Consider the following 25856-nt stretch of genomic DNA (forward strand, 5'->3'; position numbering starts at 1 on the left):
TTTTCTGAGATTGTGGATTTGGGGTTTTCATGAGCTGTAAGCCATAATCATCACAGTTATGACACATCACGGCTTGAACTATCTTGCTTTGCATGTAATGAGTCTATCTCATATATTAGGTTCACCTTTTAAGTTGCATTACTGAAATAAATGAACTTTTGCACGATATTCTAATTTTTCGAGTTTCACCTGTACATTATTTTTGTCTAAAGAAAACTTGATTGCCTTCAAGTATCATTCAGAAAGAAAGGGAAAAGCACTTAACTTCTAATACTGGGTACAAAGCCAATATCAATAGTACGATTGCAGCTGGTAATCTAAGATAATCTTCCCTATCTAGGTGCCCTCCAGCTGTGATACTCATCAATTCTAGAAGTCCCCAGTCAACACTCACCCTGTGTCTGAGCATGTTAGCAGAAATCCGATATGCCCAGACAGCACAAATTCACCAAATGATTTGATCTCAGCTACACTGCTGCTAATTGTGTGACCTCACAGAAGAATCTTTTTACATAATATACAAATGTGATACTTAGCCCCTTGTTCTTTGCAAAACTGATGGTCTGGAGGAGGCATTGTTGCTTACTTGATCATAACTTCCCTCTGAATAGTAACAACTTGTTTATTTAGTTCCTTGTTAGATACAATGTTTAACACTTAAATCAGAAGGAGATAAATAAAGGATGAGAGACAAATTCAACAGATGTCCAAAATCTCATGCAAGGGCAATCTTTTCTCATCCATTCACACAATCCTATCAACTCTGCTAGAGAAGAGCTATCAGTAAAGAGCAATAGGAACAGCAATAGCGCTTAGACTTATATACTGCTTCACAGTGCTTTACAGCCCTCTCTAAGCAGTTTAAAGAATCAGCATATTGCCCCCAACGGTCTTCTATTTACCAGCCTCCGAAGGATGGAAGGCTGAGTCAGCCTTGAGCCAGTCAGGATCGAACTCCTGGCTGTGGGCAGAGTTAGCCTGTGATACTGCATTCTCACGACTGCGCCACCATGGCTCAAGAGATGCATGTCTTCAGATGCCTGGAGTGGGCTGACAATGGATATTAAAAACAAAGGACTTGGATAGGTCCAGCAGCTCTTATCTTCCTCGGAAGGTCAACCAAGAGAATTTTCACCTGTTTTGAATGCTAGGGCTTTCCTGGTGATGTCACCGTATACACAGTATATTTTAGTCATGCTGTGGATTATGTGGTTTTTCTTGGCAAAGCTACAAATCCTACAAAATTACAGAATTTTGAGTGCATCTGTCTCAATAACTTTTAGAAGGCTGGCAAGACAAATAATAAATGGTGTGGTTTTGCTGTTAATTTAAAAACAGTTGAGGGTCAATCGTGTTTTGTTGCAGTTTAACCTTGCTCCACCAACTTCAAAGCCAATTATAAAGCATGCTATAATCTGTCTGACAATATAATAAACAGATGTGTCTATTTGGGTCATAAAAAGGCCCCCAAATAATATAAAACAATATAAAACAACAGGATTACCTCCTAGGGAATATCTTGCAATTACAAAATATTGTAGGGGCCTGTAGCCCAATATCTTTTAACACACCAAATGTAGCCCTATTAGAAGGACGATAACAACAATATTCTGTCCATGAGAGATTTGTTATTGCTGTTGTTGTTCTTCTTCCATTTAAAAGCAGTTGAAACTGTGGACTGAGTACTGCCAATGTTATGATGGAATTCATTTGTCTCTTGTATTTAACTCCATTTCTAAGCCAGCTCTTGATAGACTCATTATATGCCATCAAGTCAGCATTGGCTCCTAGCAACCACACTGACACTTTTTTTTTTTCCTCCAGGAAGATAGACCAGATAAATTCTACACTTTCAAACAATGCCATCTTTGAAGTTGCTCGGTTTTGTTTCAGAGCATATATTATTTAGAAACGGATAGTGAAACATGACAATTATTATTCAATTTGACTAGGAACAAATATTATTTACCTTTTAGTGTTATTTTGTAGGGTTATTTTATATTGCTCTATTTGGTAACTGAAAAGGTATGTATATATAGGTTTACTTACATCTTTTGCAAAGTACTTCTGGTTGTTTGTAGGGTCTTTTATTACAATCATTTTTTTTATTTACGGTAATTAGTTTTTTATGCATATCCATTTGAATTCTGTAAAACACATTATAAAACTGTATACGGGCCCGATCAATGACTGTAGTGGACATGTTTCACTGAAAGGTCTTCATGCATCTGATGGAGTGAGCTGTAGTTCATAAAAGCTTCTGCCTTTTAATAATATTGGCTTGTCTGAAGAGGTGCTAGGAGATTCCTTCAGATTTTTACAAGCCAGGAGGAATAATTCATGGGGAAAGTACTTCAAGAGTTGGAGGTCCTCACCAATGCCACAATTTCCTCCTTTCCTTGTAAAATGCCCTCCTTGAACTTCTGAAGGGACTCAAGACGGCTCTTCCCTTGAAACATCATCCCAGGTTCTAGGTGATTGAGAAATGTGGGGGAGTCTAATTCATTTCTGCATTTTACCCCCCCCTTCCCCTCCCCCACCCACCCAATTTGGAGAAGACGTTTCTAGGAGTTGCTAAAAGAATGTGTGTGTGAAGACTGAAACCGAGATACTTGGTTAAATTCCTCAAAGGAAGGGAATAGTTTCACACCCACAGCCATGTACTGCTGTTTCCTAGTGTCCCATGTTTGAAGTCAAAGCAAGCCTGTTCGCTTCAAACCGCTGATTCATAATGCAGACAATGAGTCAGAGCTGCTTCAAAGCTTCTGGCATCAAGAGAGAAGCAAACGAAAGCAAAGGCTTTCGTGATGAGGAAAGTAGAGGAAAGGAGAGGTTAGGGAGAAGTGATGGCCCCAGTACTTGGCTGTTAGAAAATTAGTACTAGAGCCATTAGCTCTCAGTAGTTGCTGCACCTTGCCTGTGGTTTTATGCAAACATGGCATGTGCACTTTTTGTGTACAAAAGCGTGTCATTTGCAAACAGTAACCAGGTGTTGGCTTCAGCTTTGGATTCCATAGTGATTGTGGCTCACGTACATTCTCTTTCTTTAGGAGCAGAGCTGCATGACCAGAGGACCCCAGATCTACACAGATCAAGCTTTTGGAAATATCTCCAGAAAGTAGAATCTAATGGAAGGGTTTCTGTTCTGTCCTGCCCGCCATATTTTTTATTTGTTAGATTTATATTGGGTGAAAGTGACTCATTCTCTCCCCTCTAAGATGGACTACCACAACGCATCCTACTTGGAGTGATCTTTGAAGACTACCTGGAAACCTCAGTTTGTATAAAATGCATCAGCTTCCTGCCTGACTATTGCTAGAACCATGTAATGCTGGCATTGTGGGTACTGCATTGGTTATCTGTAGGCGTCTGAGAACGGTTCAAAGTGCTGGTCATTACCTATACACCTCCTTTTTATAAAAGTCAATAGTCAACAAGAAGGTGCTGACAAAATGTCCCGGATTTCCTTATTTCCTTGGCTAGGAAGACAAGTTCTGCCTTTGGATAATGTCCTCTTTATGAAAGAAAACCTGCACAGAGGGGTCCTTCATGGAAAACCTCAATGGGCCTCTTTCAAATGCTAATGAGAGCCGTCCGAATAAAACAGGAGCCCATGAAAAGCTACAGGTGGATTAGATCCAACTTTAGCTAAAGCAACAATAATAAAAGGAGACACTTGCGTCATTTGTCTTTGTAACTTAATCCATAAACAATTACTGGCAAGTGAAAAAAAAACATTTCAGGACAGCAGTATTTGGATTAATGATGCCAAGTTGGTGATTGTTGGCATGATATTGTTGACAAGTATATTGCTGACACCTGCCATTTTTTATTTTTAATGATTAGCAGATGTCAAAAGTAGAATCAGTTCTTATTGCTATATTAAACAACAGCTGTCTAAAATGGGAAATATTTGTTGCAGAAGTATGATTTGCACAGGGTATTTATATGTATTGATGTGTGTACATGTGTGTAACAATTAAATATCACAGACGTAATTACTTTTTCCTGAACAAAACTACAATGAAGAATGATATAAAATACATTTGATTTACTGACATGTCAATACTTGGTACATCAATATCAACCCTTCCTTTCCTACTGAAACAGTCCCATCCATGTAATGCTAACTCAAAACAGCATCTTTTTTACTATTAAGGATTATATGTCACTGGAGATGGTCCTCTGGGGCCACTTCAGGGCACGTTTAACATTGGTGGATCCAGACTTTCATTAATCCATTTATAGTAATAGCAATAGCATTTAGACTTATATACTGCTTCACAGTGCTTTACAGCCCTCTCTAAGAAGTTTACAGAGTCAGCATATTGCCCCCAACAATCTGGATCCTCATTTTACCCACCTCGGAAGGATGGAAGGCTGAGTCAACTTTGAGCCGGTGAGAATCGAACTGCTGGTAGACGGCAGAATTATCCTGCAGTAGTACATTCTTACCATTGCACCACCATGGCTCTTATGCATACTCTTATGCACACATTCCCTCTTTTATTCATCATTCATCTCTTCTATCATTTCTCTTCCTCTCTTCTTATACATATATCACAAAAAGCTATTCCCTTGGAACCATTCTAAAGGCAGAATTGCTGAATCCATCCTTTCAGAGCACTCAGCCCAAATTTGGTACCCAAATGTTTGTAAGGTTCTTCTCATTGTGGCATGGTGCCCACAAGATGGACCTTTGTCCTTGCACATTTCTTGGCAACCTCTGCCTTAGGGCATGTTTATTAGTTGTTTTTACTCTGTAAACCATAATAGTGAATGACATTTGGAAAGACTGAATAAGATATCTTTGTTAGAAAAATTGATCTCGCTTCTACGGTGCTCATCCTGTTTTCTATGAAGGCATATACAGTACAGGAGATAGGATGAGAAAGGTTAATAAACTAGTAAGTATGAAGTATCAGTTCAGCAGAAGGAAAGTAAGATAAAAGATTATGGAGAAATGATGATAGAAGGATTCAAAGCAATTTAGTGCAATGCCCTTAGAAATAACAAAAGCACTTTTGGGCTTTGATTATAGCAGAATGCAGTATTTCAGCTCAGAAAAGCAGCTTGTCACTGAAGCTTCTTAAATCTGGCTCATCCTTTTCTGTAACTGTAGAATGTAATTTTCTTGTAATGTGAGGGTAGTTCATGCAGGACCCTATGATTATCTCATGAAACAAAATCTAGTTTCCTAACCTATGTGAGTCTTTGAGAAGGCTGGCAGGTTGAAGTTCCTTTCTCCCACACCTGTCTCCATCAAATATAAATCAGATCTGTTGTCTATATAATTATACTATATACTACATATTCCATAAATGATATGCAATATGTAATATATAATATAACATAGTGATAGAGTCTTGTATGCAGCAATCTCGCCTTCTAGTGAGGCCTAAATAAAATATTTAGAACTTTTGTTAATTAAATTCTGTGGAATTTGTGGTGTTTTGTTTTGTTTTTTTTAAACCGCAAAATGCTTGCTTTTAAGGCTGTAATTTATAACTCATCATGTTCTACTCATATTAAGTAACTTTTATTTATAGATGTGTATGCGCTTCTTGGTTTGAGCATAGTTATGGCATCAAGTGACTTTGTGAGTTTGTTATTTTAAATGCCACTGAACTTGTATAGGCGTATAGAGATTACCTTGAAGAAAAAGAGCAGTGACCATTAGTAAAACATGAATTTAGGCCAGGAAAAAAAGAAACATGTGAGGGGGGGGAAAGGTCTCAGGATTGCTCCACGTTCACTCTTTTTGGGGTACGGTGAGAGAAAGGAAAGAGAAAACACTGCCACACATTCAAAATTATTTCATTACAGTCTACATCAACAGGGTTCCTATATATCTTGCGGGGTCTGCATCCTGACCTGGCCTACTGTGAAGGGCTGAGAAAACTTTAGATTGCTTCACATGTTCTTTCCCATAAAGTCACTTCCCTCTTAGAGAGGGATTTATTTTATCTACAGTCTTTAGTAGGAGAGAAGCACAACTCTTTAGATTATGGGACTACATAATTCATATTGTACCAATGAGTTCTGATGGAAGTTATTAGTCCAAAACTTTAGTATCAATTTTTCTCCTTCTCTTTCACCATGCTCTTCTGTTCCCCTCTCATAATTCCAACTCTTTTAAACAGACAAGATGGCAGTTATGTTCTGGTGATCTAGCTACTGCAATTATTTTCTGTTTATATGGCTTCATCACAATTCTGATAACCTTTTTCAGAATAACACTGAATGTCTAAAACTGGGCTTGTTGGTCAAACTATAGAACCGAAAACTGGGAAGCTGAAGGAGACATTATAGTATTCTGCTATGCCACTGTAACACAATAGATAACTCTGGAGTCTTCCCCACACTGGGCCATTTTTCTAAAGTAACATTCGATAAATAAAGGACTATAACATGAACAATTAATTATTGAAAGCATCCACCCTTCTAGATTCATTGAAGGCTTTAAAAAGCTGGCTTTTTCCCCAAGCATTGGGATTGAGTGAGACAAAGTGATTATTGCTGGGGAGTGCTGCTTTAGGGTACTGGGCACTGTTTTGGGGTCTTTTTATAAATAACTTATTTTTATTGCTGCTATAAGCTGCCCGAAGTTATAATATATAAGACGGATGGCTATATAAGTCACCTAAATAAATAACTCAAAGAAGTAGGAAAAATGTCATGAAACAGGTTTTGGCTATATGTTTATACTACTAGAGGAAAGGTCACACGTTTTAGACTTTTATTTCAGTTGCAAATCTTTACGCCACAATGAAATAAAGCAGCCTGGACCTGAGAGGGGATCATGACCTGAATCCACAAGATTTTCATCTACAGTATATTATATTTTGCTGATGGCCACAAACTCTTGGATGGTAGTTTGCAGAACCGAACAGATTTACAGTAGAAACGAAAGACTCCTTTGAAATAAGATGGCGGGGCTATTGTGTTTATAGGCAAAATTCTTTGAGAGAAATATATTTTGGCCCTTATTAAACCTTACACAGTTTTTACAATACAGGAGCTGGTTTATGGAACTGTGTGAGGCTGAGAAGGATGCAGAGCAGACCAAACCGGTGAGAGTACACATAAGAAAGCTGGCTAAAAAAATAGGAAGCAATGGATAAGGCGAAGAAAAAGGAAAAAGGCAACAAACGGAGGGAATGAAAGAGTTGGGCTGGGTCTAGAGAAGCTCAATGAGTGACTTGAGCTGGTCTCTCTCAGTCCAGCCTTGCAGGATTGCTGTCATGAGGAAAAATTGAAAAAGGAAGTACTGTTCATGCTGCCTTGAGCTCCTGGAGGTGGGATGCAAAATAAATAAACCAATAAAATAGCCTACGAGAGGGAAATTCAAGAGGGCCAAAGATTGTACAGAAACACACACACAGTAGAGTATCTACAGTATCTATACAGTATGTATGTACTGTATGTACGTGTGTGTATACACACATACATACACACACACACACAGAGTATATATATACAGTACCCCCCCCCTCTGCTTTCAGTGCACCACTATAGTGCTGATTACAGGAGCCTTCCCCTACCTAGTGTCTTCCAGACATGATAGACTAAATTTCCTTTCTCCCTACCATGTTGCTTCAGCCTTTTCTAAATGCAGATGGAATGATAGACATTTTGAAGAATCAGTGATACTGTTCCATTCTTTTTTTATCAAGCAATCTGTGTTCCAGCTTTCCAGTAGAAAGAGGATTGATTTCAGGCTGCTTCCTATAAAGGAAAATAAATGGTCAATCCAATTTTCAAAATGTCCCTTCTTCTTGGTGGGCTTGCATTATGCCCTTGCAATCGTCAACTGGTGAATTTGATTCAACAACTTGAATCATTCACAAGAGCAGAACTAAGAACTTGAAATGCCATTGATGTGGCACTCATCGTGTTTCAGTCTGCTGAGAGTTGAGCTGAAACTGTTTGAACACACGTGCCGATTTAATGATCTGACAAACTAGACCACAGCTTCTGGAGATATGTTGGTTGGCTGGCTACTATTTTATCCTTTGTACTTCATTTAAACTTCAGTACTTGGGTTATGCAAATAATTGTTTCAAAGCCATTCCCTTGGCCCAAGGGAACTTGTTTCTTTTCAGAAAAAGAATTATTTGTACTTCAATTAGCAAAACACACTGAATTCCTTGACCGTGCTGGCCCCAATCCAGTGAAATATACACACGCCAGATCCAGTGTTGAACTAAGATCTTTCGTTTTCGTTTTAAGCCACAGTGATTCTCAATCTCCCACATATTCTATGCTACAAGCTTCATTTAAAAACCAGACAGTTTAAGTCAACATATTGCGTGACAAGAAATGCATGAGCTGATACCAAGATCCTTTGGTTCTGCATGTGTGGCTGCTGTTTAGAGATTTTACAAAAATGTCTTAGTAAGTTTCACACATAATATGCCAGAAAATGGTTTGTTTATGAACTATTATAGTTAGTAAATGCCAGTAAACGAACCATGGTTTTGAAACTAATGTGTTGCACTCATTAATTATGTGCAAACAGGGATGCATGGTCCATGGTTTCTTGGCTTATTCCAAGTATATTTTTATGTTCTGTCCATGCTTCTGAACAAATTCACTGAGGGGTAAGGCAGAGGTTGATTAAAAAGCAGGAAAAAATGAAACTAGGAATTGGCTAAACAAACCTAATTACATTCTTGCTCAAATGTATTTAAGTTTCATACATATTGTCATGGTTCTGACAGATGAAACTCTTCAAAGAACTTTGAGGTATTGTTTACCTTAAAGAATCTTTATTTGAGAAGCATAACATCGGCACTAACATAATTGAAGCCAAAAACTGAATCCCCCCCCCTTGAGCACATAGTATCAAAGCACAATTCCCTCCTCCAATTAACAGTTATAAATCACATTCCCCAATTAAATCGCAGGCTTTCCCTCCAGCTCTCCAGCCCAATTCTTATCATCTCTTATTTCAACAACCTTGATTCTCACACTAGGTTCAGTATTATTATGTCTAGCTGAACTCTCGTGCACATCCCCCCTTCCCCAGCATCATCTAACTCTAAAAGCGAAAAGAAAATGGCTACATCTACATTGTCAAAGCAAAACATCCGATGTTAGCAGCGTTGACACATATTGTACCTGTTGTTTTTATTGGTTTGTAAAAGATTTTGTGATGTGCAGCATCCACAGAAGCAGACATTTTATGCATACTCGTTTTGATGTCTGCCAAGATGCTCTTTCAAAATTCCCTCAGCTCAAAGACAGCAACCCCCATCGTACTATGCCATAATGATTTTGAGCTTGACTTTTTATTATTAAAAACTGACCAATAGTTATAGAGCACCGCAAAGCCTGTACAGTACGTTAAGGGGCTGAACTGGGGCATTGGGACAATCAGTGTCTCTTGGTCCAACCTAACTCACAGAACTTTACTGTGAGGAACAATAGGAAGAGGGCAAATTAATCTGACAAATGATATTAATCTCGCAATGGGACCTAAGGAATATTGAATGGAAAGTATCATTCCGTTTCCCTCCATCCTGCTTCCACTTCATTTCTACAGCTGTAACCTAGTTCCCTCTACTTCAATTTCAGGAGATAAGGAAGATGCAACAAATAGTATTTTTTCTTGCTTTGAAAAATATGTTTATCTCTTAGAATTTTCTGTTTTAAACGTATCACTGATAAGGTAATTATTTACCTCCATTGGCTTCTACTTTCCCATTCAGACCTTATCTAATTTTCATAATACCTTTTTGGACAGTTGAGAACCTTGGAAGGTTAGCTGAAAACTATGGAAGGAAGGAAGGAAGGAAGGAGGGAAGGAAGGAAGGAAGGAGGGAGGGAGGGAGGGAAGGACGGACATCACTCATAAGTGTTACGTGGGTACACCAAGGCCTGCATTTCTGCATTGTGATCCATAAACCTTCCAGATGGTCTTCAAGATAGAGACAGAGTCAGGCCATGAATGACTACAGTAGAAGGAACCGCCATTTGGCTGAGGGTTTTTTCCATCCATTAGCAGGAAAGGTTGCTGATTTAGATAGAGAACAGGAAGAGGAGGAAGGTGGGACAAATGACTGATGAGGAATCCCCTGGCCACCATATGACTCTTGTTCATGCTTTTTTTTTTTCCAAAAAAAACTGAATATATTATAGTCAATTTGGCCTTAGTCACTGTTACCTTTGGGGGTGGGATGGAAAGAATAACTCTCTGTATGCTTACAGTACCGTGGTTGGGATTTTAAAATCTGGTTGCTGTAAATCCCCAATACTGATAGTAAAGTTTTTTTTTTTTATAATGATGGTGACTTTAATATCCTTAAAGTTAACTTGGAACCTTCTTATGAACAATCCGGATCTAAATATTCAGAATAATACATTAATTGCAATGTTAATACTAATTTGTTACAGTGGTTAAGGTGTTTGCCACGGCTTGGACCTGAGTTTAAGCCCATTATCAGCTGGGGTAACTTACTGGGTGAGTCTGGGCCATTTTTTTCTCTATCCCTGTCACTTGTGCTCACATGAATGTGACACAAGAGTTCCTCACAAAGTTGGTTAAAACCCAAAAGGAGATGGATTCCGGCTTCTTTGCTTTCTAATTCTTACATCAATAGTATGGTGAGATGTCAAACTTCCATGTTCCAATTTCTATCTCCCCAAGCTAAGGGATCACAGCATTGCTCTGCATTGCTTTATCCGAATGATGTTGTATAGATAGTCCTTGTGGTATCACAAGGCGGAACAGGTGACCTGCCTCACTTTGAAGTAATGCATGCCACACATGCAGACTACTGGTTCAAGGAAAGCTCATTGTGAATACAGGTAGTCCTCGAGTTAAGACCACAACTGAGCCCTGTTGTTAAGTGAGACATTTATTAAGTGAGTTTTGTCTCATTTTATGACCTTTCTTGCCATAGTGTTTAAGTGAATCATTGCAATGGTTAAGCTAGTTACAGTTATAAAGCGAATCAGGCTTCCCCATTGACTTTGCTCTGAGAAGGTTGCAAAAAGCGATCACACGACCTTGGGACACAGCAACTGTCTTAAGTATGAACCAGTTGCCAAGCATCTGAATTTTGATCACATGATCATGAGGATGTTGCAAAGGTTGTAACTGCGAAAAACAGTCATAAGTCACTTTTTTCAGTGCCGCTGTAACTTTGAACGGTTACTAAACCATTGTAAGTCGAGGACTACCTGTACCGTGTGCCACTGTCACTGGACAAAGTTCTGCCTACACCATTCTTATTTATTTATTTTACTTCAAGGGGACAATTGGAACATAATCAGTTTAATGAAGTTCCGAAGGAAGGCTGGGAGGTACAACCAATAGCAAAATAAGCAAATAAACAAGAATGTTAATAGTCAAGGCAGATACTCGATACCTCGAACACATTTCGATGACTCACATACCACAAAACACCTTGCCATCTAGGATCCCTAAGCTTTAAAAACAGCATTATTCGGGCAAACGTTTGGTGCATAGGCTTAACCTGTGCTGCTTTGGTGGGTTATTAATTTTGTTTTGATCATATTTTTGTTTCCTGCCACTGTGTTTTTCTGCCCTTGTATTTTAAGTAAACGGAGACGTTGTGTGTGTGTGTGTTGTTGTGTGCAAGCAATGAAATAGATGGTCAATAAATTAAGATACGAAGTTAACTTCAAGACTGGAGGGAGACAAACAGGCTGCACGAAACGAGGCGAGGAAGGGGCTCTCGATTTCTCATCCCACCCACCCCTCCGTCGTTCGCTCCCCCCCTTTCCCGCTCCGCAGAGCACCGAGCTGAAACTCTAAAGCGGGGCCGTCGCTCTCCGGTTCTCCGATTTCCGGCTAACCGGCCAACCGTGCCCTTCCCGCCGCACGATGAGGCGGACCAGTCGCTCGGCCGGGGTTGCCTCAGCTCCCCCCGTCACGTGAGCAGAAGCCGCCGCTGCGGCCGTCGCAAGGCTGGCCTCCCACCAGGCGCAGTATGAGGAAGTCGGCCAGAGGCGCCCTCGTCCCGTCGCCGAGCGCGCTTGCACAGGCGGGAGGGAAGCGAGTCCCGGACGCGAGTTCAAAGCCGTCCGGGGAAAGCGCTCGGTTTTCTTCCCCAAGGGACTGAAGGGAGGGGATCCGGCTGTCCCTGTAGGCGGCTAGAGGCAAGCGGGGCGGGAGGGAGGGCGCACTCCGCCCGCCCGCAGCTCGGTTCGCCTAGAAGCCGTCTCGAACCTCGGTCACTCAAGGCGGGCAGGGGAAGGGCGGGGAAGAGGAAGGTCCAGCTTGATTGGAAACGCCTGAAGATCCGCGCACCCTGCTCCGTAAGAGGCTCGAGCGGGCTTCGTAGCCCGGTTTGGCCGGTAACACGCTTAAGCTTGCCCGGGCGCTTGCTTGCTTTAGCTTCCTTTTCGGGTTCCCCTTCCTCCTTTTCCCCCCCGTTGCTGCAGGGCAGGGAAAACTTGTCCTGCAGCCTTGGAAGAAAAAAAAAAAGGGGGGGGGGAATGTTGGGTTTTCGGCATTGCAAGCCGGAAAAAAAAGAGGCTGCGGCTACCGCTTGGCCAGGAATGCTTTCTGCCAGCTGTGCTAGGCAGATGTCGGGCGGCCCCCCCCCCTCCGGCGGCTTTCTCCGGGCGCCTCGGCAACTTCGAAAGACTCGGGTGTTTTTTTTTCTTTCGCGCGCGCAGGCGCTGCGGAATTTCAACGCAGCCCCGGCTCGATTGCGCGCCCGGCAGACCCGCCTCCGGATCTGCTTCTTTTCTTTTTTTCGTGCAGGTTGGGGGCGTTTTGGCAGCAGCAGCAGCAGCAGGAGGAGGAACGGCAGCCCGCCCGCCCGTAGCCGGCGAGCCAGGTCGCTGCGTGAGGAGGAGAAGGCGGCGGCGAGTAGAGGCCAGCGAGCCGAAGGGACCCGGGCCCTTCCAATGGAGGAAGAGGAGAAGATGGTGGCCGCCGTCGGCGAGGAATGGCAAGAGGTCGCGCAAAAGAGAAAGGCCTGGGCTAAAAGCCGGGACTCCTGGCAAGCGTCGGAAGCCGAGCGCCTGTCTCCAGAACCGGCGGCGGATCTGGCCGCAGAGCAGGAGTTGTGCGGCGCCAAGTTGCCCTTGACTGCGGAAGGAGGTCAGTCTCTTCGGCGAGGCGCTCGTTCCGCCCCCCAGGGGTAGCGACGTGCACGCACAAAAAAAGCAAAAAGAGTCTGGTGTGACACCTGAAAGGCTAACAGATTTTATACTCGGCGCTTCCCGCATTCTGATGCGCCGCTAAGTCGAGGACGGCGCTTCGGGCGGGCGATGACGTCCGCTGAAGTTTATAGCTCAGGAAATCAGCTAGCCTTTCACATGCCCAGCAGACTTTGCCTTGCCTCCTGTCGGGACAAATCCGGGACAGGCTGGGAGAATTTCTAGTTCCCACTTCGGTCGAAACTACCCTTGAAAAAGGGCTGCTCTACTTTTCTTTCTTTGGAGAAAGTAAGCTGTGCTGACCTCGGGGAGAAGGTTGCTTCCGGTAAACCTATTCCTGATTAGGCTGGATTATAAAATATATTTGTTAAGAATGCTCTGCACCGTATTGATCAATTACACTCACTGCACCGAACTGAATGAAAGGGGCCTCGCTCCCTGAGAGTATTGTATTTATATATGATTACACACGAGTGCATTTGTCTAACGCTTAATTGTACATTATTGCCCTTTTCTTGTTCCCGGAAAAATGCTGAATTATCTCAGCTCGGCTCTCCCCTTGTTCCCAAATGATGTGCATTGATTTGCATTGCAAGTCGCTTGGTTTAAGATTCTGGGAAGGCTTTTTTTTTTTATAAAAAAAATCACCTTGTTAGTCAACTAACTCTTTTCCTTGGATTTGTTTTGCTCTGCTGCCCCCCCCTCCCCTCTCCTGCAGGCGCTATTCCAAATGAAAAGATTGCAATATGGCTTAAAGATTGTAGGTAAGCATTTCTTGGGAAGTATTGTGCAATTATTAAATGTGCTTTTCTCGCCCCCCAGCTTTAAGTAGAGACTGCTTTTGATTCCCAGCAAGTGCCTGGGTGGAATACAACACTCCATTGTGATTAGAATGCTGTAGAAGCAGCTTTTTTGTGTGGTATTATGTGTATATATTTGTGTGTGTGAGAGAGTGAAAGAGAGAGGAGAAAATGAAAACTGCTTTGACAGTGTTATCGAAACTATATTGTTCAGTAAATAGCAGCTGTTTTCCAGGGTTTAAAGGTTGTGTTGTTTGTAAGGTTCCTAGCTCATTGTATATAGTCAAAAGTATTTTCTGGAAATATAATAATAGGAAAAAAGGAAATATTTTTGGTCACTTCTTTGCTTCTTCAGCTGGATTTTAAATTCGTAGAATTGCAGTCCTAAATACGTCTATCGGGAAGGAAGTTCTGTTGCAACCATTTGGGTTTTCATCTATGTGAGCAGGTTTTAAGTTAAGAGAACTTGTGTTTGTTCACTTCTAAGTAAACATATCTTAGATGACATAATCTGGTTTTTGTGTCAGGTGTTCAGAGGGTTTAATTCATATTCATAACAAAGTTTATTAGAATAATGATTGCAATATTACGATGTTGGAGCAGACTTTTCTCTAAAGAACAATTTAATGTAGTTGGTGCTGGATTTAAAATAGAAAGGTCCACATTAATCTTTCTGCAAACTGGTTAATCTTGGTTCTTACCTTAGCTTACAGAATTATCAAAAAGGTAAAAGGGGAAAGGCAGATATGCTGCCTGGTCAGGGTCATTAATGAAAATGTAAGTGTTTTTCTGCTATGTGTTTAAATTACACATAGCATTTTAGAAGCCCGTGTTTTTTTTTAAAGTAAACTTTTCATTTTTCTAATTACAGGGTTAACTTTCAAAAAACAAATGTGAGCAAATAAAATATAGTAGAAATGAATCAAAAATACAAAATAAAATGAATTTTAGTTGAAATCATTTGTAGGTTGGGGTTATTTTTATAGCATTAAAAAAGGAGAAAGACTATCACAAGTATGAAGCATGATTAGCATCTAATCATGCTTAATACTTGTGATAGTCTTTCTCCTTTTTCATTCTGCAATAACATTTAAACATAGATGTAGAAAACATTTCAGTTTACAGTGCAAAATGTAATTCTGCTTGAAAAACTAACAGAAGAATAGCACTTTCCCCCCTGATAAGTTATACACTTATACAGTTGTACAGTTATACAGTTATTTCTTCTGGGCTGGGGCTGGGGGTGAAGATTGCCATAGAGCAGCCATGCAAAATGATCAGGGCCAAGAGTAGAGCTATATGCTGCAGCTATTTTTCTCTGGGTTTTGGAGGCGGTTTGTGAGTAGCTTTTTTTTTAAAAAAAACTCTTCAACTTACTTTTGTGCCTTTGTGATAGTTTTGTTGCATAACTCGAAGGATATGCCATTATATTTTAGTCATTATAATCAGAGAGGACACTTGTTCCCCATTTGTTATAAGCAGTAAATTAATCGAAGTACATTAATAATGCATTTTATTATCAGTCAAGATCCAAAGGAAGAGTACAACTAATGCTGCTTTCCCATTCAAAAAGCAGTTTTCCATTTCAATATTGAAACTGAAGAAACTTTTAAAGTACTGATGTTTAGTAGCTCTTGTGACTTCTTGCTTAGGGGAAATTATTCTAACATTCTAAACGTTTTTTGGGATGAGCCTTAAGTAGTTTTGTGGGTAGTGGTTATTATTATGATTATTTACAATCTTCCAACCTTATGTTACCTTCTGCTGGAAGGGCAGAAGTTTACCTGGTGAGTATAACAGCAGTCCAGGGAATAGCCAGCAGGGATAGATAGCAACAATCTGCAGTTTAAGGCAGCCCACAATTCTGGAAAATTAAACCCAGCTTTTTTTGGCTTAAATATGAGTAAGGGATTTGAGGGCATGTGTAGCAGCACGATAGTGTCCTTCACAAAACATTTTCTGTATTTCCAACAATCCTTGATGGTTTTATTTAATACAGGCTGTTACAGCATTGTACTCAATAAATGCACCCACCTCTCTATTGTGACCATATTTGGAATCTCTGTTGAATGTAGCATGGAAGTTACTGCTTCCCTTGTCCCAAAATGGCTTGTGTGTAATAAAAGCAGTCTTATCTTTTTAGTTAAAAAGGATATTGTCTGCTATGGCCACTGGAAAAAGAGAGCTGTGTTTTTTCTTTTGTTTTTCTTTCTGGAAGAAACTTATTTCCCTAATATTAACTGAGACAAGGGTGCTGTGTTATCAGGTTCAAGAAAAACATAATGAAACTCCTAAGGACTTTGCAGAGAAATAATCTAGAAACCTTGAAAAACTTGAAAATCAACTGCTTTTATTTTATTTTTTTTCATTTTCAGGACTGGATAATCTTGTTTTTGTAAAATTCCTATACTGTTATGTGGTAACTGATATGAACAATATTTCAGTTTTGTCTTTATCCGGAGCTTTTATATATGTGTTGTAATCTTTATACTATATTTTGTCCCTTTTGATGTCTTGCTATTTATATTTATACAATATGAATATAATTATTCATATGAGTGACTGAACTAATCATATGCAATATGGTTATTTCAGTCACTCATGAAAACAGAAATTCATATACAGTCTACAAAGACATCTAAGTATGAAATATACCACTTCCTCATTCAAATCCTAATATGGAAAATTCCAGTTTATTTGACAGGAAGACTTCTGATTTAATTTCAGCAATTAATGTGGGCATTTAAGATGAAAAATTGTCCTGCCAAATTAGCTTTATTAATGATCTGTGAATCTTACCTAATGTGAATGATCTGTGAGGAGGTGATACAGCTTTGATGAAGCTTCCAAGAGATTCAGTTTCTTAAATATAAGGCCACTAGGAATCCCATTTAAGATCAGGCATTAACTGTCATTCATATGTTTTTAAAAGCTTTCTTAGTAAACGGAACTAAAACTACTTTTTCTGATTCTAATGTGGTGTAAACCACCCTCGGAAAACCAGATCTTGATAGGTTACATACACATTTGTAAATAATCAGATAATCAATAATCAGGAGTTGGTAACAGTTGCTTTGATAAAGATCTTATATTTTTCTTTTAGGATGCTATTTAACTGTATAGTCTCAAACTTGACTATGATTCATACTGAGGAATCTGGAATTAAAAAGGCTTAAGGGTTTGTGTTGGACTGACAGCTTGGCATTTAAATCCAGGATATCCCACTAATTGTAAACTGTAGTATTATCCAGAAATGTAATGAGAAAGAGAAGGAGGAACATTGCATTTTACTTTCTGATGACTTGCTGGCTCATTTGAATGATCATTCACTGTTTATTTTTACAGAGTGAAAGACTTGTTAGATGAGTAGACTCATCTTCTATATGGTCATGTTATGTAAATGATAAGTTTTTTTTCTAGAGAAAACTTGTTCTCCAGGCATTTTTCTTATTATACACAGACTTTTTGTACAGAATCTCTTTTGTTTTTTAAGGACTTCCTGAAGCATCTTTAAATTAACAAGGTGCATGGAAAGAGGCACATTTTCAAAGGTCAGTTCTTGGAGCTTAGAGCTTTTTATGTGCTAGATCAAGTACTCCTGAATCTGTCAATCTAATTCAGTGTGGAATAACTTTCTTCTGCCAGTCTTTCCCAGCTTGGTTTTCTCCAGAGACCTTGTGTGACGAGGTGGACATTACTTCTGCTTGTTTCAGGATGATGGGAGATTATAGATGGAGAAATTGCTTAAATGGAAGTTCTAAACACATGAAATTCCAGTAGTATAAAGGAGCATCATGCTTTGGGAAATTGCTCTATAAAAAACTTTAAATGACTAATTGGAATAGTGTAAGACATTTGAATATTGGTGCTGAAGAAGATTGTGTAATCCAGAAGATGGAAGCTTTGGTTTCATGTGCCTGGTGACAATCAGGAAAGTTCATTTTATTGTCCTGACCAATCAGATATACTGCACTCATCAATTCTTGAGAGGGTGGTCTCCATATTAAATACTTATGCACACAGCATATTTATTAAAATGAAATTGCAACAAAAATCCTCTAGATTTCTCTATATTTCTGGTGTAGCTTGGAACTGGTTTGGTCTTAATGGCCTTGAAACCAGGAGACTATGAGTTCTAGTCCCATCTTAGACATGAAAGCCAGCGGTGTGATCTTAGATCAGTCCCTCTCTCAGCCCAACCCCACTTCATAGGGTGATTGTAGTGGGAAAAATAGGAGGAGGAAAGAGTAATAAAGGCTGGATATAAGAAAAATCTTTAAAAAAAAGTATTTAGGTTTGTTTCATTCTGATACATTCCATACATATTAGTTTCTTTACAGCAAGGAAGCCCAAAGACATTTGTGGCCCTTAAAAATCTAATGAATTTATAATACAATCCTGCACATTTTCTCTATATTGTAAATCTCATTCTACCAGTGTTATTAACTCCTTGCTATACAGGTAATCCTCAACTTATGACCACAATTGAATGCAACATTTCTGTTGTTGGTGAGACATATGTTGTAAATTTTGCCCCATTTTACGACCTTTCTTGCCACAGTTGTTAAGTGAATCACTGCAGTTATTAAATTAGTGACATGGCTGTTAAGTAAATACGGCTTCCCCAATGACTCTGCTTGTCAGAAGTTCACAAAAGGTGATCATATGACCTTGGGACATTGCAGTTGTCATAAAAATGAGCCAAATTACCAAGCTCCTGAATTTTGATCATGTGACCATGGGGATGCGGCAATGGTCATAAGTATGAAAAACGGTCATTTTTCAGTGCCATTGTAACTTTGAACAATCACTAAATGAACTTGTAAGTCGAGGACTACTTGTATGTTTTTAGTACCGTAGCTCTAAATAGTTTGTGAGTCTGCATTTGTTCAACTAAAGTGTGTGCTATAGTCCATGTTTGGTGCTTCAGATAGACAACAGCCATCACTATTCATCAAAAAGCACAATCAGATACTTTGTTTTGCTTTCTTTCCTTTTGGGTGGAAAGAAAAAAAAAGGAAGTTTTGATCAAAGAACACAGGACAATTAGAAACGCAAATGTAGATGCTCTATAAAATCCTGTCTTTCAGTGGGAAAAAATAAAGCTTGCTTGGAACCATCTTTTTTTCTTTGAAGTGCATTTTTTTTTGCATATGTTTCATTTTGTAGTTGGATGTCTTATTTGCCAATGATTTACTTTGAAACTTGTGTGCAGCAGTCTTGTTGGAGATGGGTGGTTTAAAAAAAATTGATAAATGAAATAAATACAAATATTCACATCTAATTCTATGAATCACGTATAGGATTCCATCCTGATGAATGTATGCAATCTTATGCATTGATTGTCAATCTGTGTGTGTATTTTTGTGTGTTTGAAAAAGAGAATGAGAGGGAGAGAGAGAGCGAGAAAGAGAGAGAGAGAGGCATATAGTTTTATATTAGAATGTCTTGTAGATGATAACAAATGTCAGTGTGGTCTGAGGCCGAAGCCACCAAAGACAGCAGCCAAACATTTGGCTGGTTAGTCATATTTTTTAAAATGCACTGTGGTTATGTTCCACCCTTTCTCTAAGGAGCTTCAAATGGAGCATATGAGAGGACTGTCTCATCTTATTATCTGTTATAAAATGTCCAGTGTGGTCTATCATATTATTATTTTCCTAGCCCCCAGTTCTTTGGTTTGCTTGCCCTATCCAAACTCCCTAAACTCTGATTTTTATCATTTCCTAATAGTAGCAAACAATGTTTCTCTGTATGTCAGATGTCCTGTGTTTATTGACATCAATAAATGGCTAAATTTTAACTTTCCTTTCCTCTGAGGAAGGCTAAAGATGATATGCAAGTGATACATAGTACTATTTCCTCCAGGTTATCTTCCCACACAATAGCAACTCAGTGATTTGCCCTGACTCACCCAGGTGAATTCTATCTTTCCCCTCTGTTTTTTGGTTCCTATGTGATCCCCACGTACAGGTGGTCCTTGACTTACAACTATTCACTTAGTGAACATATGAACTTACAGTGGCATTGAAAAAAAATGACTTATGACCGTTTTTTACACTTAAATAGTTGCAGCATCCCTATGGTCACGTGATCAAATTTGGCCACTTGGCAACTGGGATGTATTTATGGTGGTTGCAGTGTCCCAGGGTCATGTGGTCACTTTTTGAGACCATCGGACAAGCAAAATGAATAGGGAAGCCAAATTCACTTAACAGCCATGTTACTAGCTTAACAACGACAGTGATTGACTTAGCAACCATGGCAAGAAAGGTCATAAAATGGGGCAAAATTCACTTAACAACTGACTTGCTTAGCAATGGAAATTTGGGGCTTAATCGTGGTCGTAAACTGAGGACTACCTGTAATTTCCTCCATTTATTCACTAGCTTAGCATGACTTGTACCTACTTGCCCAGCCTGTGTTCTCCAGAGCTGCAACTCCTATAGCCTTCAGCCACAATAGGAGTGCTCAACAGGGATAATAAGGAATTGTACTCCAACACATTCTGAAAAGTACCAGGGTGAGGCACATTAGACTATATTGAATGGCAGAAACTCTCTGAGATTACAAAATGAGGCCTTTTCCAGTCTATCAACAGATAGTAGAGGCTAAATTATCTGGGACACTTTGCATACTGTAGCTTTTTTCTTTTAGTTGCGTTGGTGTAGTAATTAAGGTGTGGCTTAGAAACCAGGAGTCCCGCCTTAAAGTGTGAAAGCCAGCTGGGTGAATTTGAGCTGGTCACTTTCTTAGCCCAACCTACCTCACAGGGTTGTTATGGGGAAAATAGAAATAGAAGCAGGAGTATTACCTATGTTTCCACCTTGAACTGAATACACACACACACACACACACACACACACACACACACAGGGCTTTTTTTGTCATAGAACGCCCAGAACAGAGTTCCAGCACCTTTTTTGGATGGAACCTTGTAGGGTAGGCAAGGCGGGTTGTATGACGTGTGTGAGTTCCGGCACCTTTTTTTTTTTTTTACTTTTTACAAAAAAAGCACTGCATATACATATACATATACATATACATATACATATACATATACATATACATATACATATACATATACATATACATATACATATACATATACATCATATACATATACATCATATACATATACATCATATACATATACATATACATATAAAGGTGCTATGTCAGCGCCTCATTTTCTTTCTACTTTGAGGCTCCATGCATTTGGCTGAATTCCTTATGACTACTGCTTATAAAGCACATTCTAATAGCCATGCATATTGACCTACTAGGCCAATGTTTTGTCAGTCTGCAAGAAAAGGCAGTGAAGTTGCATGCTTTTTAAACAAACCACGATACCCACTACATAATATCCACAATTTTTATGGACTTCTTTCTTGAATAGCTCTATGGCAGACTGATACTCAACCTTGTTTGTTTTGCTCAGCATATATATACCAAGAAGACATGAAATATTGCAGTTGTTAAAGGGAAGATAGAAAGTTGATACTCCTGCAGTTTTCAGATGTTTTAAACTTCTTCAAGACTGATTTTGAAAAACCCTTAATTTAAATATTTTTCTCTAGTGCACATTATTGAGAATGACAAAAACACTCTACGTATTGTATCTGTCTTATATACTGCCATGGAATCTCCATAAGTGACAGGGATGTTGTAGGGGGACTTAAAATTTTGTCAGCAGTTGTTAATTTTTAGGGGGAATGTGGATTTTTTTTCAGCAGAGCAGAATAATATCATACAATTAAGAGCTCAAAATACTCAAAGGTTCTGAACAAATATTCTTCTCTTTGTAGCAGTGAATAGTACTAAAACAGGGGTGTCAAACTGCCGGCCCGTGGGCCGGATGCATCATGGCAAAACTGCACTCACCCCATTGCCGGCAATGGGAAAAAAAAGTTGTGATATGTCACAACACATCACGTGATATTGCGAGTTTGACACCCCTGTACTAGAACTTTTAAGGGAACTGTATGATGTCATTTGTTTAGGCACATGTCACTATACAGGACTGAAATTGTTTCAGCTAGATATAGTTGCATTTGACTGCAGGGTGCAAAAGCAATCCTCTGAATATTAGCATGTTTTGGTCCTGTAAATTGGCAAATTTAAAAAAAAGATTTCCTTGGGCTAAACTGACTTCTTAGTCAGTGTTAACTATGTCCAGCTCTGCTTAGCTTTTTCAATCTGAACCAGGGTCAGCTAGATAATGTTACCTGCCGTGACAAAGCATGTTTAAGGCTCACTTCCATATGTATGCTTATTTGGAAATGAATCTCTGTGGGACTCCCTTCTGAGTAAATTTACAAAGAATTGGACTATAAGCCATCTAATATCTTAAAATTAAGTTGCATCCATACAAATAAAATGATGAAAAATCATCTTGGTTTGATATACTTCTCCATATGTGCTGATATTAGAAAATGTGTGGAGCTCCTGTAAGCAAATAGATTTTTTAAAATAAATAAATGCTGTCCTTATAGAGTTATATCATAAAGATGTCTTCAGCACTTCCAGTTCTCCTAGATCCAGTGGTGGGATTCAGCCAGTTCGCACCACTTTGGCAGAGAACCGGTAGCTAATTTTTTGTTGCCCAGGCCCAGAATGGACTTCCGGAAGCGGCATCCACACACAGAACTGGTTGTTCACGTATTTGAATCCCACCACTGCCTAGATCTAATTTTTTAAAAGTATGTTTGGGTTTATATCTAACATGGTTATATTGCCTAGATGCAAAAGAGCTCTTCTACCATGAAAATTACTGTTGCTGATATTATTACTTCTATACTACTGTACTAATACTAATATTAATACTACTAACTGATGAAAAATTATTGGGCAATAAAACAGGAAGATTGTAATATAAATATATGTATAAGCTCCATAATTCATTGAAGACCATCCAGAACTGGTACAAAATGCAGTAGTACACGCAATACCAGATGCTTCACAGTAAGCCCATGTGCCCCTGCTGCTACATGAGCTGTATTGGTTGTCAATCAGCTTCCAGGTATAATTCCAAGTGCTGGTTGCCACCTTCAAAACTTTTGTAGCATAGGACCTACAGTAGTTATCTGAGGGACGGTCTATATCCAATTACATCTGCCTACCCCATACATTTGGGAAGACTGGATGTGCTTCAGATCCCTCCAGAACTTAATGTTACCATCTTGTGCGACTATGAAAGTGTGCCATCTGAATCACAGTCCCTATCCTCTGGAATAACATCCATTCCCCAGATATGTATAGTGCCCTATCTTCTGGCATTCCTGAAAGATCTTATAACCTGCTTCTGTTCCAAAGCTGGGATGAATAATTAGTTATCTGTCGGCGGGGTCTTTCTCATTTTGTATTGTTTGTGCTATTTGACAATCTGGACTGCCTGTTTATGTGGGTTTAACAGGGTTTTTTGGCTGGATTTTTTTAAAGCTGCTCAGAGTCTTCTGGGGTGGACCACTACATCAAATCAAATATGTTATATTACATTAACTAATCCCACTATAACATGAGCACAGATAGTAACAATACATGTCTGCATCATAACCATTCATTCTGTACTAGCACTAAAATGCTCTCCTCTTCAGCATTCAGCTATTCTAACCAACGGGTCCATGCGAAAGCTAGCAGATAGGAACTGATTTGCCAGTGATAGCGCTGAACTATAACTCCCAACATCCTTTTTTTCCTCACTAAACTGAGTGGGAGTAGTGGGATTTATGGTTCAGCAACATTTGGAGGGCCACAGGTTCCCCATTAACCCAGTAAGTGTTGAGTTTTGGTAAGAGTGGATCTTTTCCTATTCCCAACCCATCATCAATTTAGGAAGAGGAACTGCCGTTTTGTCTGTGTAGATCTATGATTATTTTGGCCCCATATTGGTACTTTTCATCTGAATTTATAATGCATTTCCTTGCCGTGATATCAAGGCTGGGCAGAATTTCCTCTCTTGTCCTTGTGTTCTAAATTTGTGTAGCTGTTATAGAAAACAAGCAGTTTCGCTGGAACTGGATGAGTTATTTCCTGATAATAACTTGAGATAGGGGTGGGGGTAAGAAGTTTTTATAAATAACTTCTTTTTACTGGAATATTGTATGAAAAGTGACTTCTGAAGCCTTTCGAATCAAGCAGGACATATTTATTAGTAAATATGTTAAAAAAAAGCATTCAAGTACTTGCTAAATTAATATAACAAACTGTATATGCTTCTTATAAACCTTGATGAACTTTAAAAGTGCTTGCTTGCCAATTTCCTTTCTTTTTTAAACTAACCATATCCTTAGTTTTTTTTTTTTTAACCCACATTGAAATATAAACAAGGAAGTCCTCCACCTTAAATGTGGAGTGATTTTTATTATCTAAACTTGAGAAGCTCTTAGGGGGTGGGGTGGGAGAGACTTCATTGCCATGGCAGAGGAGAAAAAAAAGAGAGAAAACATATTTTAATTGGAAAGTACATAGGAAATGTGTAAATGTTTCCAGAAATGGGCAGTTTGTAAAGTCTGCAACAGAACAAATTGGATGCCTTAATTATAGCCTGGGAGCAAAGTAACACTTTGGGGAATGTGACAAGTTGCTACCTTTTCAAGCCCTAGTGAGAAGGCTAAGGGAGACTGAATCTGTTGGTTACTTCTCATTTATAGCCACTGTAACATAAACAAAAATAGGTTGGTATGTTGTTTTATAGAGTTTTTTTTAAAGGATGAGAAATGTTTAAATAACAATAATTCAGGGGTAGAACATATGTTTTGATGTATGCAGGTTTAGTCCCTGTCATCTCTAAAACATCTGGACTTGGGTTTAAAGCCCTGGTGATCACTGCCAGGCTGAGTATGATGCTATATTTGATAAACCTCTTTTTATACATTGAAAGGAAGATTAAAAACTAATACAAAGTAATACAAAATAAGAAAAAAAAATGAAGAGAAATCTTAAAGTGCAAGACAAGGAAAAGTAAAAAAAAAGGTGCAAGAAATGGCTTCTGGCCTTCTTTGTAGCAATTATAAGTACAACTAATCAACTAGTGATCCTTTCAGTCACCATTTCAGAGACATTTCCTTATCTAATCAGAGAAACAAAATGACCAAGGGCAAATCCACCTCTGTTTTTATCATATTCTCAGACTATTGATATGCCAAAAATCATAAATACTTATGTGCATTTGTCAGTTAGAGTTTTCAATTTTTTTGAGGCCGCAGAACCTGTTATTTTTTTTTAAGAAACTCAGAATCCTTGATCAAGAAGAAATCCTGCTATGAATGAAAATTGGCTGCATTTGAAGGGTGCGTTTGTTTGTTTGTTTGCTTCTTTTCTTTTGTCTTTGGTATCTCATAGACCCCCATGCAGTTCTTACAAAACCTTAGGGAGTCCATGGAACTCAGTATGAAAAACCCAGGATTAATACTGTTGAAAGAAAAGTTTTCATCCTGGTTCATCCAAGCCGGGGATAAATAAACAACATGGCGACTGCTTTGGGAAGAAGGTTGCAGTTTATTGAAGAGCCAGAACGATGGTTCTTGCAGGAAAGACCAGAGAAAAGAAGGGCTGAGCACATGGGTAGTAGGTTTTTATGCCCTCTCTAACCTTTTGTTTGGAATAGTTTCCTGTTCCTGTTTTAGGCTTTGTATTTCCTGTGTCACATATTCTGACCTGAGTCTGGGTGTGCCTTTCTGGTATTCTTGATAGTTGTGAGTTAATCCTACCATGTCCTGTCTCAGGTGGGGTATGCAGATTTTAGGTGTCTTTGTCTTCTTGATCTCCTAGCTGGGGCCTTTCTGATGGTTTACATCTGCATTTCTATAGAGCTGGTTTCTGCTTGGGGGAGGCAGACTTGGGGCTATTAAGAAAACTGGGCATGCTTTCCTGCCTCTTCAAGATCCTGAGGATCTTCTGCCCTTTTAATATTTC

At 39.2% G+C, this 25856-nt stretch overlaps 1 protein-coding gene across 1 annotated transcript in view; it reads left to right on the plus strand.

The window, feature by feature from the left end:
- Positions 1 to 9948: 9948 nt before the first annotated feature.
- LOC107294223 (protein ITPRID2-like) overlaps positions 9949 to 25856 on the plus strand; it is a 25000-nt gene continuing 9092 nt past the window's right edge. The window contains exons 1-3 of the mRNA XM_015823436.1: positions 9949 to 10051; positions 12740 to 13081; positions 13859 to 13904. Coding sequence (XP_015678922.1) covers positions 9949 to 10051; positions 12740 to 13081; positions 13859 to 13904 — 491 coding nt within the window. The remainder of the gene's footprint in view (positions 10052 to 12739; positions 13082 to 13858; positions 13905 to 25856) is intronic.

This window comes from Protobothrops mucrosquamatus, unplaced genomic scaffold (genome assembly GCF_001527695.2).
Source record: "Protobothrops mucrosquamatus isolate PMUCROS unplaced genomic scaffold, P.Mucros_1.0 scaffold1869, whole genome shotgun sequence".
NCBI classification, from domain to species: domain Eukaryota; kingdom Metazoa; phylum Chordata; class Lepidosauria; order Squamata; family Viperidae; genus Protobothrops; species Protobothrops mucrosquamatus.